Here is a 15,712-nt window from a genome sequence, read left to right as displayed (position 1 = left end):
GACTCTTCCCCCTATAGGAACTGGCCTTTTTGTTTCTGGTTACATAATAATGCTGGTAGCACTTGGTACGTCGGAATTGCTCAATCTGAAGGACAGATAGAGTAATTAATATTGTTAAAAAAATTTCCTTGGCCTGAAGGTCCAGGTTTTTTTCTTATTTTTTTTTAGGCCCGGCTACTTTGAAGTGGGAAACATGTGTCCCTTGAAAAGGTGTGTGGCTGACTGAAATGAGGGAAAGCCACATAAAACACTTTATTCATTACTTTCATTTGCTTTATTATTGTTAATATGACTATTAAAGCATAAAACTCAATACCTAGATTAAACAAATCATGTTTTTCAACTTACGCTTTTCTACTATTTTTTTCTCATTCCCAGGACCTGTGAAAATATGTAATTTTTCCTATGTGACATTTTGAAATACGAAGTCATAGACTTCTTGAGTAAAACCTAATGGTTCCTCAGCTGTGTTAAATATTCAACTTGTGATGAAAATTAATAACTGCACGATTATTTTCCTTTTTAACCATATGGGTTTCTGTATGTAAGTGGGTAAGTTCTAAGATCTTTATCCATTTTTAATTCTAAACTCAAGATTAAATATAAGCATGAAAAACATGATATTTTCAGGCTTGGGCACATGCTAATCAACTGTCAGATAGATTACACCTGCCCAAACCTATTCTTTGTTTCCTATGACTCAGCTTGTCAACTGATCCAAGGTAACTGAAAGATTCTTCTGAGATGATACAACAGTTAAAAGTCAAAGATAAGTGATCCCTATGCGTTATCTATATTGAAAAAAATCTAGAAATCTTCCTCTAAGGCACTATGAAGGCTTGTAATCATGCAAACGTTACACTGTGCCTGTAACCACTGTCTTATAATTCTCCATCCCCAAGTGATAGGGATAGAGTAGGGTAATTAAATAGTTTGTTTAGCAATCCCACTAGGGAAGGGAATTTTAAGGAAGTCTGGGAGACTGCTGTAAGCTAATGACCACTCAACAAAATAATCCAGTAACCTAGCAACAATCTATACTACCTTTTAGGAAGAGCAGGTGCATTCAAGGGCCAGGCACACTCAAGCCACAAGTCCTGACAGTTAAAACACAAGACAGTAGGTATGGGATCTGAATCATGTTACATGAAGTCGGGGAACTAATGGTCCTTGATGAGTAGCATTCTGCATGTAGCCAACACAGGAATATAGGTGAAAGGGGAAAGAAACCAGGTGAAGGGGGACATTATACCAAAATCTGAGATGAACTACCATATTTAAGTATATGTTAATACCCTTTTGCTAATACACATATGATTTAAACAGCGCCATGGCAGTCCCGGTTAGACCACAGAGGGTCAAAGGAGGAACTAATGATGTAAGCCTTGACATCTACCCAAAAATGAGGAAGAAGGTCATCTTCTCCCCTCCCCACTTTTTCTTTGATTATAAAAGTGTAGCCCTCTTTGTTCTTGGGGCCATGCTCCCTTGCTGGCCAGCTTCTATCTCTCACAAGCACCCTATGCTAATAAACTCACTCTTTGCCAATAGCTTTGCCTCATGCTGACTTCTTTCTCTTCTGAGACAAAAGAACCTGAGCTTCAGTAAGTCTTGATACCAGGTGAGTAGTTTCAATTAAAAGACAGTGGGTTCAAATGTAAAATAGATAGCTAGTGGGAAGCAGCCGCATAGCACAGGGAGATCAGCTGGGTGCTTTGTGACCACCTAGAGGGGTGGGATAGGGAGGGTGGGAGGGAGATGGAAGAGGAGGAGATATGGGCATGTATGTATATGTATAAGTGATTCACTTTGTTATACAGCAGAAACTAACACACCATTGTAAGGCAATTATACTCCAATAAAGTTGTTAAAAAAAAAAAAGACAGTGGGTTCAAGTCCCCTCCTAGGTCAGAGACGGTGCGTTTAAGTCCCAATCTGCGGGTGACTTGGGTTCAAGTCCCAGACCGTGGGTTCGAGTCCCAATCTGAGTTTTGGCTGGGTTCAAGTCCCATCCGAGAAAGAGTATGGTTTCACCAGCACTTAAGTGACCCTTCCATTTTGATGCTTATGTATGAAGCTGTCTAGAAACTGAAGCGATGGAAGAGAAATAAAAGTAAATACGGACAGAAGATAGGTCATTCCTGTGACTGAGGACAATCAGCTTCTAAGGTTTTAGTGAACACCATGAAGGAAGTGTTAAAGTCACCTAAATCTTAGCAAGGATTGGATTTTTACAAACCCAGCATCAATATCTTCCATTTAATGTCACTGTCAGAGTAGCACAGCATATTGATTAGACCAAAGCCCACAGAGAATGGCAAATACAGCTCTGCCTCCCTAGTCAGAATGTTGTAGCCAGAACTTCTCACTGTGTTTTTAGAGGGATGAAATCAGCTAATATTGTAATACATACTCCCTTATCTGCTATTAAGGCAATATTTCTAAGTCCACTTAACTAGACTCAGTCTATTTGCTTTTGTCTCATTAGTTCTGTTATTCTGTTTCTAGGTTACTGGACTTTGATGGCAGGCATTTCAAATCCTATATGCTTCTCCAAAATAAGAATTAATTGCTTGGCTTGAGTACAGAAATTTTAAAGAATCAAGACAGAAGAGCAAATCTGTGCAGAAATCTGATAAAAAACAGAATTTAATGGAATCAGGTAAAGCAATTGTCAAAAACCCATCTGAACGATGATGAATAAGAACAAGAGAAACTAAAAAGATATATTAGACACTTTAAAAGCTGCCACTTACCCTTAGTTCTTCTTTCGTATTGAAACTATCAAGAAGCTGTTGATAATGTCTATCTGTCATTTGCCGTAACAGGGACAAGAGACAAGCAACAAACTCCCCCTAAGAGAAAAAAAAGGAAGCGTGTTTTTTAGTAAGTACATAAAAAAACATCAGTAACTTACCTTCAACTGATCTCAAATAGAACACGTGAAAAGAAAACCCACTATGATCCAAATTTACCCTATGATGTTGTCTTAATCTAAATTAACCATAATATTACAGTAAAATTTCTCCCTGTAATGATTACCATTTACTTGGTACACATGCATTTTAAAATTTAGAGTGGGGACTTCCCTGGTGGCACAGTGGTTAAGAATCCGCCTGCCAATGCAGGGGACACGGGTTCAATCCCTGGTCCAGGAAGAGCCCACATGCCGTGGAGCAACTAAGCCCGTGTGCCACAACTACTGAGCCTGCACTCTAGAGCCTGCAAGCCACAACTACTGAGCCCATGTGCCACAACTACTGAAGCCCGCGCGCCAAAACTACTGAGCCCGTGCGCCTAGAGCCCATGCTCTGCAACAAGAGAAGCCACCGCAATGAGAAGCCCGCGCACCACAATGAAGAGTAGCCCCCGCTCACCACAACTAGAGAAAGCCTGCACGCAGCAACAAAGACCCAACGCAGCCAAAAATAAATAAATAATGAAAAAATAAAATTTAGAGTGGATTTTTTTTTAACTTGGGTGGAAGCTTTTCAGTAGGGAAGTAACTCCACACACTTAAAGAAGATAAGGTACTGAGGCTCCTGACCATTTATTAAGCATTTACTATGTCTTCGTTCATTATACTGTTTGAGCCTCATATCAGTGTTATAAGGTAGGTGGTATAATATTAATTTTTTTTTTATTGAAGTATAGCTGATTTACAACATTGTGTTAATTTCTGCTGTACAACACAGGGAATGCTAATTTAAAGAAAGTAAAATGTAGGTTTGGTGGGCTAAAAGTCTTGCCCAAAGTCACACAGCTAGACACTGGCAGAGCTGCAGTTATTCCTGGGGTTTTCTACTCCAAAGCTCTTCCTGTACCTTCATGCTCCATTTTTGAATTCACATGACCTTCTCCAGCTCATCAGTGTTCATCTGCTGACTTGTTGGGTGTCAAAAAAGCCATACATTGCATAATGTTTGTTTCAATCTCCTTTTAAGAACAGTTTAGTTATTTTTTTAAATTTATTTTATTAAAGTCTAGTTGATTTACAATGTTGTGTTAATTTCTGCTGTACAGTAAAATGATTCTGTAATACAGAACATATATATACACACTTATTCTTTTCCATTATGGTTTATCATAGGATATTGAATATAGTTCTCTGTGCTATACGGTAGGACCTTGTTTTATCCACCCTGTATAAACTAGTTTGCATCTGCTAACCCCAAACTCCCAACCCACCCCTCCCCCATCTCCCCTCCCCCTTGGCAATCACAAGTCTAAGAACAGTTTAAGTTAACTGTGATCCTTTTGTGCTTGGGTGCTACGTGATTGACTCCTACAAAGTTCAAATCTTAAAAATTAATAATGAAAAACAAAATATATATATAGCATCCATAGATTTGAAGACTTATAAAATTGCTATCACTTGCATTTCCTGATGCATGTCTAACTTAAAATACATGTTTTCAATGCAAACTTTTTTGCTCAGCAAAGAATTTATCTACTTTTAGTTACATTTAAAACAATACAAGCACAACAGGAGAAGTAATCAGTGGTAATTGACTGTGGATTTAGAGAAATTCAGTTTAATTGGGAATTGGTTTCTTTGAGTTTACACGGAAAAAGATTATAGGCTCACATGTAAAATCTGAGACTAAAAGCCCTGAGTAATCGGATTTACCAAGAGAGGCAGCTAAGTCAGGGCAGTCAAACGTATCCCCACCAAGGCCATGGGAGGCCTGAGGATGCTACTTAATGGCCATGTCAGGGTAACCGGAGATGCAAGCTGGCTCCTTGCATGTGGATAATCATCTGCAACACACAGATATGACAAGTAATTATCCCTACATACTTTTTAGGGCAAATATCTAAGAACTAATCAGTATGGGCTAGCAGAAATACCCTCTAAGCTCAACATATTACTTCGTTAATGCACAAAGGAACCCTTGATACTTAACACAAGAAATAGAAAATTTAAGGGCACAATCATGAATATTTTAGTGTATGTGTATGAAGAAACAACCCAAGGCTAGGAAGAAACTACTTGAAAGGACTGGGAGCTCATACATGACTGGTGCTCATATATGACTGAGAATAGTGTTTATTCTCACCAGTCAGACTGAAAAATCCTCACTATTAATAGGGCATCAGGGCATCAGTTAGAGTACTAAAAGTACTCTTTTCCTCAGTAGTGGGGAAAAATCACTCCTAGAATAAATGCTGCTCTGATCCTACCTAAAAAAGTTCAAAAGCAAGACCTGAAACAATCTAACAGTCCCCAAGAAACTGCCATCCTCATTCCACAGCAAAGGTCAAAGATATTTTTTGGAATTAAAAACAAATTCACCTCCCAACAAGGTAAAATTTACAATGTCTGGCGTTCAATAAAAAATTACTAGGCTTACACAGAAATAGGAAAAAACATGATGAAACAAATGAGAAGAGAAAATAATCAATCAATAGAAACAGACCAGAAATGACACACATAATAGAATTAGCAGTCAAGGACATTAAAAGCGTTTTTATTACTGTATTCTATATATTCAGGAAGCTTGAGGAAAGACTGAACATGTTAATTAGAGACATGTAAGATTCCAAAAGGAACCAAATTAAACTTCTAGAGATGAAGATTGTCATGCATGAGATGAAAATTCACTGAATGGGACTAATGGCAGATTAGACTGTGGACAAGGAATGTCACCTGCTGTTTCAGTATACAAAGGCTGTTGAGTCATCATCTACTACAGCCACCCCTGATGGTGCACCCTGAGGGGAATTCAGGATGGAGAAAACAGGATACTGGTCCTAGATAGTTAAGATGCACATCAAAGGAATAATTTCAATAAGCCCAGACTCTTGAATCTTCTCATACATAAAAAAGCACTAAAATCATTTACTTGAGATGTCTATTTTTTGTATTTAGAAATAATCTTTTGATGTTCGACTACATTTTTTTTTTTTTCAGTAAAAACTCCTATATATCCTAGTTCCTCCCTTACCTCTTTGGGACAGTCCCTCAGAACTATCTGAGAGGCTGCCATCTGGGGCTATACTCCTCAGTAAGTCTGCTGAATAAAACATAATTCTCAACTTTTAGGTTGTGCATTTTTTTTCAGTCAAGAGACAATGTTGAAGAAGACAGCGTAGTAGATATCCTCCAAAATGAAACAGAGGGAAAAAAAAAAACTAAAAGAGAAGAAAAAAGCTCAGTGAACTCTAGGACAACTTCAAGTAGCAAAATATATACGTAATTGCAGACCTCAAGGAGAAGGGGTCAGGAAAAGTAGTTGAAGAAATAAGGGGGAAAAATTTCAGATTCTTTGAAAAGCATAAACCTATGTATCAAAGAATTTCAACAAACCCTAAGCATACAAAGCATGAAAAAAATTACACCAAAGCACAACATAGTAAAATTGCTGATAGCCAGTGATAAAGAGAAAATCTTAACACCAGTGAGAGGAAAAAAAGACACATTATATCCAGAGGAAGAAAGATAAGGATGAGAGATTTCTCACTGGAAACAATACAAACTAAAGATAAAGATGAGAGATTTCTCACTGGAAACAATACAAGCTAGAAAACAGTGGAGCAACGTCTTTAGAGTACTGAAAGAAAACAACTATCAACCAAGAATTTGTTACCCAGTAAAATTCTTTCAAAAACAATGACAAAATAAAGACTTTTCAGACATCCCCAAACTCAAACAGTTCACCACTTCTACTCAACATTACAGTGAAGGTTCTAGTAAGTGCAATAAAGAACAAGAAATAAAGAAATACAGATTGGAAAGGAATTTTTAAAAAGCTGTCTTTATTCACAGACAACATATTTGTGTACAAAGAAAATGCTACAGAATCTACAATGAGCTACTAGAACTACTTAAGTGAGTTAATCAATGTTTAAGAATACAAGTTCAGTGTACAAAAATCAATTTTCTGCATAATGAAAATGAACAATTAGTAATTGAAATTTAAAATAATATAATTTATAATACCATTAAAATATGAACTACTTAGTGATATATATGACAGAATATATGTAAGATCTGCTGAAAGCTACAAAACCTTGATGAGAGCAATTAAAGATGACCTAAATAAATAGAGAGATATACTATGTTCATAGACTGGGCGATTCAATATTGTTAAGATGTTAACTCACTCCAAATTGATATATAAATTCAATGCAATCCCACTCCATATCATAGCAGGTATTTTGGGGGGCAGAAAGTGACAAGCTGATTTTAAAATTCATATGGAAGTGCAAAGGACCTGGAATAGTGAAAACAACTATGAAAAAGAACAAAGTTAAAGGTCTTAGACTACCTGACTTCGAAACTAAACTATAACGCTAAGGTAATCAGGATACTGTGTTACTGATGTCCAAACAGAAAAATAGGTAAATGGAACAGAAAGCCCAAACCAGAAACAATCCAAACGCCCACGAACAGGTGAATGAATAAACAAATTATAGCATAACCATATAATAAAATATTCAGCATTAAAAAGAAATGAACTACTGATAAACAAAGTAACATTGATGAAACTCAAATAATTATACTGAAGAAGTCAAAATGCCCTCCTCCTGCCCCATTCCCCCAAAAAACCAACAACAATAACCACATACTGTATGATTCCATTCATATAAAAATCTAGAAAATGCAAACTTATCTGTGGTAACAGAAAGTAGGTCAGTGGTTGCCTGGGGATGAGGTAATGAAGAGGGGCAAGAGGGAGGGAATACAAACAAGCACAAAGAAACTTGCGAGAGTAATAGACATGTTCATTATCTGGATAGTGATGAAGGGTCACAGGTATATATATTATGTCAAAATTTTATCAAACTGTAGACTTTAAACACATGCAATATTTTGCATGTCAATTATATCTCTAAACTTTAAAAAATAAGACATTATGACAATAGTATCATTTATGGAACTATGTGTATGTTGCTGTATTTTGATTATATTATCAAGTTTATCCCTCACTAGAGCCTTGCTGGGTGGACACTATTAACTTAACGTTACAGTGAGATCTGTTAAAGTTAATAACATATTTATCCCACGTTCCACAGTCAGAAAATGGTGAAGCTGGGGTGTTAACCTAGGTATCTCTGGCTCTTATTCCTGCTGCTCAGAGACTGATTTATTTTATTGAGGAAATATAACTGAGCTTGGGGGTTATATTTCAAATACAAATAGGTATATAAGAATCTGTCTGTTGATAACCAATGTCTGTACCTTTTAGCCTCTCTTATGTCTTGACATGAAAATGTAAATCTAGTTGGCAGAAATACATTCAATGTTTCATCTCTTAGTTTTTCTACATCCTATCTGTCTCCTGTCTCCAATGCAGCTACTAGATCAATATTCTTATTTATTTCAACATACATTCTGTGAATAGTGAAATATCTTAAATGACATTATTTTTAATAATTTTAGCAATAATAAAAGTTATTCAAAAGTGAATAGACTTTCATTAAATCTTTACAGTCACCATACCTAGGAGAATACCTCTTTGAATCCATATCATTACCTATTTATATCTGTCACATCTGGTTTAGGCCCAATGCAAACAACTTGTCATCCCGATATCTAATCTCGGCACAATTAAGACATGTTGTCAATCCCAATATTTACTGTACAATGTCATTTTATTTATTCACTTCATCAATTTAGGAACTCCAAGCACATTTAACCCTGTCAAGAGGCCTGGACGTCCAATATTTTTTACCCGTAATGTAACTTTGTTTCTAAGAGATTTTTAAGTGTCTACATGAAAACCCTAGACTCACAATTTATTAAAAAGAATAAATAAAAAAACACTGTTGGCCAAGATTCACTTCATTTTAGTGTTGGAACTTTTTTATGTACAAATCACCGTCAGAAAGAACTCTATGCTATAGTGGCTTGCATCCATTTAACAACTAGATTGAGCATACTGGGCATTTCCACCAATAACTGTGAATAAAATTATTAGACGGCTACAACAGTCTTCAAGAAACCTTCTATTATACATACCCACAATTTAGAAACATCTCACAGAATTCTCCTGCGTTCTTCTCCTTCCCCCAACCACAGCCCATGGTGCGCAAAAACTTTCAACAAATGCAGAGTATATCTTAGATGTGGCTCCTGCTGAACTGAGTCACCTGCACTATAAATGGTGCTGAACAGAATTATGTGCAAAGAAAAGAAGAATTTATCACTTGTAAGGAACTCTGGAGTCCAATTAGTTTGAGGGGGTGAACAAACAGCCATGTATGCCTCTTTATAAAATCTGCTTCCACATACAATTAGATGTTTGAAAGGAACCGATTACAATGGTGCTGCCTTTTTTTTTTTTTTTCCAGCTAGAGAGAGTATTTTAAACCTAAAAGAGCAGTTGGTAGAAGAACATAAAGTACAATCCTTTTAGATAGTAAAACTAAGGCTACTATTATCTGGAATTATGACAATAGTGGAAGCCAATCGTCCTGTTGGTGTTACTGGGAGGCAGGGTGACAGCCGTGGTACTCAGAGAGAGCTGAAACACTTCACCATGACACACTGTGGGACCAACTTTTACCTACATTATGTCTGCTTATTGTGGGCACCTTTTCTGTAAAGACTGAAGGGTGCTCAGTGTAGGACTGCCATGTAAAGACTCCCTATTCAGAAAGCCTGTTCTCTAAATAAGAGAAAATGATGAAGAAATTAGACAGGTCTTCAGTGCCCAGAGAAATGACCTTGTCAATGACCAGAACATATTTCTCACCATAGAATTCATTATAATGTAAGCGCTTTTTACAGGAAACTGCCCTGTTTGCTATAAGAGCAGGAAGCCCCTTTTCTTGTCACTTTAGCAAAGCTATATTGTAACTAACTTTTAAACCAGGGACCTCCATGCTCTACTCATCTCCAGCCCAAGCACACATTTCAAATCTTTTAATCACACAATACCTTGCCTAACTTGTCAGTTCTTTCCGTACATCAAAGAAGTAGAAATGAAGAATAAGTAATTAACAGATGACCAGATCTCTTCCCTAGCTTTCCCTTCAGTAATCTCCCGAACAGAATGTGTGACCAAACTGTATGAACAAGATAACATCCAGAGGAAGATCACAAGGGAGTTGACAAGCCTGCACACATTGGGGATGGCAATGACTGTGACCCGCATCTCAATGATGAACTGAGATTACTGCCCTGTTTCCCTTTAAACCCTTTCATGGCTGAGCAGAATCTTCAGAGGTGGTTTTTGAGGGATGCTGAGTCCATCATCTCCCCAGATTGCCGGCATTCTGATTAAAGCCACCTTTCTTTCCTATACTTGTGAGTATGTAATTGATTTTGGTTAATTCGGTAACAATAACAACAACAACACAGGTATTGCTTCTGTAATAATAATAATAATATTACGGACCACTGTTGCTACCACAATTACTAACGGTTAAAATGTACTGATATTGTTTAAACACTTTTACAGATTTGATGAACCCCTCACGCTAACTTTGAGATAAGTACAATTATTTTCTCTATTTTAAAGGCAAAGAAACAGAGGCTAAAGATACTAGGTAACTTGCCCAAGAGCATGCGTAGTTAATCAAAGGGAAGAGTAGGATTCAAACCAGGTCTGCCTGAGGACTCAAAAAAAAAAAAAAAGAGCCTTAAAGCATAAAACTAAGGTGCCAAACAATTTAGGTGCATGTTTTCTCGCAAACTTCATCCCACATACCTAGAGTGAGCTTGGTTTTTCACACAGCAAGGGGCACAACATAGCTACGTGGGGGAAGGTTTCACTTTACGTGATTTTCCTAAAATTGTAGCACACCGGACGATGAAACTGCCTGCCCAAATCCATCCACGAGCTTCATGCATTACCTTCTCAAGTCTCTTAATTTGCACTGATTATTACTCTGTGAAGCCCTACAGGCCATGCGTGTCCCAGAGAAATCTGGTAGTTTCAACCCTGCCTATGGATACAAAGCAGTTTGAAAAAGTTTTTGACCTCGGGCAGTCTCTGACCACATGGAGCATTTCCTATGATTTTGTTTGCTCTGCCATTATAATTTTAGAATTGTGTTCGAGCTGTATTGCCAGGAAGCAGTTGAAATGTTACCATCAAAACCAAAATGAAGGAGCCTTTCTTCTGCTTTTGGGAAGGTGGAGTATATATGTTTTTCCCAATTCCTCCTGCCAAGTACAACTAAAACCCCTCCATTATATATAAAACAAACAGAAGACGACTCTGGAAGGTGGAAAGAAAAGACTGGCTAGAGACCCTGGACCCAAGGAAGGACATAGTGCTGAGTTCTCTGGGTTTTCTTTTTGCCTCATATATCCCACCCCTGGAGCCGAAGAAGCTGGCCGTCTTGAAACACCAACTACTGCAAAGAAAATCCCCCCCAAAAGCCTATTCTCTTGGGCCAAAGGATCAGGAAATGGGCAGTTTAAGAAGAAAAAACTTTTAGCAGTCATTGCTCTACTGCAGCTGAATTCTGCAAAACACTTCGGCCTTTCTCACACCTGCAAAAGCCAAAGGCTGTGATGAGGCACCCAACATCTCTCTCCAGAGTGGGCAGCAAGATAGGGAGCAGGGACTTTCATGACAACTGGTCTGTGTCAGTGAAGACAATGCGAGGAACCTGGACTTCTACCTCCATCTGGCCATAATGAATTGGCACCCAATCCCTTACCCTGCCAAGTCACGTGACATAAAGCCACCTGAAACAGGTGTAAATAAGATCCAGAGTCTAATAATACAAAAATGTCCAGATTTCAATTGAAAATCACTCATCATACCCAAAATCAAGATATAAAATTGAATGAAAAAAGAAAAGAGATGTCAACACTGAGGTGATAGAGATGTTAAAATTATGTGACATAACTAATACAAAAATCAACTTAAAATGGTTCATGGACTTAAATGTAATATAGAAAACTCTAACACTTTTTAGGAAAAAAGAACTAGGAGAGAGCCTTCATGATACAGGGCTAGACAAAAAGAGTTCTTCAGCTTGACATCAAAAGCATGATCTGTAAAAGGAAAAATTGATAAATTGGGCTTCATTGAAATGAAAAATTTTTGCTCTACAAAAGACCTGTTAAAAGGCTGAAAAAAACAAGCTACAGAGTGGGAGAAAATATTTGTAAACCACATATTCAATGAAGGACAAGGATCTAGAATATATAAAGAACTCTCAAAACTCAAGAGTAAAAAGCAATCCAATTAGAAAATGGGAAAATGACATAAAAAGACATCCCACTGAAGGGGATATATAAATGGCAAATAAGTATGTGAAAGATGTTCAGCATCATCAGCCATTAGGGAAATGCAAATCAAAATCATGATAAGATGTCACTACCTACCTATCAGAACGCCCCCATCCCCTCTCCACTCTTCAAAGTGAAAACACCAAGTGCTGACTATGGTGTTGAGAAATTGGATCATTCATCATACACTGTGTACATGAGAATGTAAAGTGATACACCCACTAGGGAAAACAGCTAGGCCATTTATTACAAAACTAAATATGCAACAACCATACAATTCAGCAGTCATACTCTTGGGAGTATTTAACCTGGAGAAATGAAGATTTATTGTTAGATAAAAACTTGCACACAAATGTTTATAGTAGCTTTGTTAGTAAGAGCCAAATTCTGGAAACAACCAAGATGGCCTTCAATGGGGATAGTTAAACACACTGTGGTACAACCATATCAAGAAAACTACTGACTAAGGAAAAGGAACAAATTATATATAGATATACACACACAATGACCTGGATGAATCTCTAGAGGATTATGCTGACTTAAAAAAAAAAAAAAAAAAAAAGCCAATCACAAAAGGCTATATACTGTATGATTCTATTTGTACAACATTTTTTTTTTTTTAAAGATGTTGGGGGTAGGAGTTTTATTAATTAATTAATTAATTTTTGCTGTGTTGGGTCTTCGTTTCTGTGTGTGGGCTTTCTCTAGTTGTGGCAAACGGGGGCCACTCTTCATCGCGGTGCACGGGCCTCTCACTATTGCGGCCTCTCTTGTTGTGGAGCACAGGCTCCAGACGCGCAGGCTCAGTAGTTGTGGCTCACGGGCCTAGTCGCTCTGCGGCATGCAGGATCCTCCCAGACCAGGGCTCGAACCCATGTCCCCTGCATTAACAGGCAGATTCTCAACCACTGTGCCACCAGGGAAGCCCATGTACAACATTTTTTTTAATTAATTTTTTAAATCGAAGTAGAGTTGATTTACATTTTTGTGCCAATCTCTGCCATACAGTGAAGTGGCTCAAATACAACATTCTTAAAATGACAAAATTATAGAAATGGAGAATAGATTTTGTGGTTGTCAGGCTTAAGAAGGAGGTGAAGATGGGAGGGAAGTGAGTCTGGCTGTAAAAGGGCAAGATGGGGGATTTGTGGGGTGATGGAAATATTCTGCATCTTGATTACATTAATGTCAATAGCCTAGTTGTGATACTGTTCTATAGTTCGATAAGAGGTTACCATTGGGGAGACTGGAGAAAAGGCACATGGAATATCTATGTTATTTTTCGCAACTGCACGTGACTCTACAATTATTGCAAAATAAAAAGTTCAGAAAAACATGAAAAGACAGAACAAAAAAATTCAAAACAAAACCCCCCAAACTTTCAAACCCATAATGAACTCCAGTGGTTTTCAGGAAAAAATGACGTTTTGAGCATTTACTATGAACCCAATAATAGCTAAATACACAAAGCCAACCCTATGAGGTAGGCAGCATTTTACACATGAAAATTCCATCAGACCATGAGAAATTAACTGCTTGCTCTTCTTTTCTTTTAATGAGGCAGTACAGCTATTACACATATTAGGAAGTTTTTTCATACTCTCTTTAACCTTAGTTTGTTAAAAGAAAGAATTTAACTTTACTTCCCAAACCCAGGGCTTGGCAGGAGGAATCAGGTAAATCTTAGCTCTGAAAGCAGAAAAAATAAAATTCAATGCAAGATGGCCATCCTTAAACATTCAACTCTGGCAGGAGAGCCAGGGTGGACTTTTTATTTTTTTAAGTAAAAAAAAAAATTATTTTCATCAGGGGCTAGGCAAACATTCTTAAGACAGGGGTTCTATAATGCACAATTTGTAAAAATAATGGCAAAAGGCTGACATTTTTCTAAATAATCTATATGTGAAAACTATAGCATCTACTGCCATTTTTGCAAATGGTATTTGGAAGAATGTTCTTAATCAGACCTAAAAAAAACAAATGTTTGATCAATTGAATGTGAGTTTTAAATAGAAATCAATTTATGTACCAATCCATCCATCTACGTATCTCTCTCTCTCGCTCTCCACACACACGTATAAATATATACACAAATGAACTATCACACAAATTATGTCTTAATATTTCTTATAAATCATGTTATATTAGATTCATAATAGTGGAGCTTGAAGACATCTTAGAAGTTACCAAGTCAAACTTTCTCAATTCACAGCTGAGGAAACTGAGCCCCCCTCACCCCACCCCAAATTAAGATTCTTACTAGTCATAGTGAAAAATTCAGAATCAGAACTCAGGACCCCCAGCTGCTATTGCTCTATTTCACTATTCTCACTTCCCCAAGCAATTCGATGGATGAAAAAAAAGAATGAAAAGTTATCAAGAAGACTGGGGATTTAGAACCAGGTTAACTTAAATTGGGCAAAGTGAAAATAAACTGCGCCAATTTGGCCTTTCTGTAATTAAAAGTATCTTATATTAAAAATATCTTATATGCTGCTTATAAACAGCAACCCACCCTCAAAGCAACTGAGGCTTTAACAAGCACAACTATGCTGTTTGGTGTACCATTTGCTTTACGGCCTTACCGTGACATCCTGGAACTGGAGACGCATGGTGGAGCCGGATGGCTGTGGTCGACTGGTGATCTCCAATATGGTCCTCAGCAGGATGTCCAGCAGGCTGGCCACTATCACATCTATTTCCTCCAGCACAGATTTTTCCTTAAGAAAAAAAATAATGTGTTCAGGAAATTGTGGCTTAAAGTATATATTAATCTCTCTTTACTGGAAAAGGGGAAAAAGCACATTTCCAAATATAGAATCAAAGAGTCAGAGAACTCGAGAGCTTGACAGACCTGGACCTCCCCTAACTCACCTAAGTGAATGACCTTTGTTTATAGATAACAAAGGGCACGGAGATGTTAACAGCTTATCCAAGAGCATGCAACTCCACTGTGCAGTGGGTACAAGTAAAATGATGGGGTGGTGTTCTGGAAAGCACCCCAGACTAATTCAGAACACCAGCTATGTCACTAACATGGTGTGTGTCCCTGTGCAAGTCAGTTTACCTTTCTGGGCCTGATTCTTCGCTAAACGTCCCTCTTGGTTTTAAGAAAAATTATAATTTTTTGATTTCAGTTTGTGCTTACATTTACTCTTCTCATCACTGGAGTTGCACAGGTCATTTTCCAAAACTCTATTTTAAGTACAAATGACTATTTCTATAAAAATGATTTTTTAAAATCCCTACATGTAAAGGTTAGCAAACAGCATTCAGTCTGGGTGAATACTGTTAGTTACAGACTGGACTTAATGTCATTGGTCATGGTGGGACTGCTTCCCCAAAGCAAAATTAGTACTATCTAAGCCCCCAGGACTTGAGCGAGAAATGCAAATTGCTCTGCACTGACTGTATGTAGTGGATTTGAGTTATTATACCTGCACCAGACGAAGCACTATGATTACAAATACTTTGTACCAAGGAGATTGCCTTTGCAAAGAAAACTTTTAGAAAGTA

The 15,712-nt window shown here is 37.5% G+C and overlaps 1 protein-coding gene across 15 annotated transcripts in view; it reads right to left on the bottom strand.

Moving 5' to 3' along the window:
- The window catches only part of DOCK4 (dedicator of cytokinesis 4), a 480,689-nt gene that overhangs the window by 91,142 nt on the left and 373,835 nt on the right, over positions 1 to 15,712 (bottom strand). For all 15 annotated transcript variants that reach the window (XM_089917502.1, XM_089917504.1, XM_089917506.1 and 12 more), the window contains 2 exons: positions 14,782 to 14,916; positions 2,757 to 2,855 (listed from right to left, as the gene is read on the bottom strand). In XM_089917502.1, the coding sequence (XP_089773628.1) occupies positions 2,757 to 2,855; positions 14,782 to 14,916 (234 nt within the window). The remainder of the gene's footprint in view (positions 1 to 2,756; positions 2,856 to 14,781; positions 14,917 to 15,712) is intronic.

Source organism: Delphinapterus leucas, chromosome 9, assembly GCF_059928025.1.
Source record: "Delphinapterus leucas isolate spDelLeu-1000000601 "Yukka" chromosome 9, BTC_Dleu_Yukka2, whole genome shotgun sequence".
Classification (NCBI taxonomy): Eukaryota; Metazoa; Chordata; class Mammalia; order Artiodactyla; family Monodontidae; genus Delphinapterus; species Delphinapterus leucas.
Note: the sequence above shows the minus strand (reverse complement) of the source record. Positions and strands in the feature narration are given on the sequence as shown.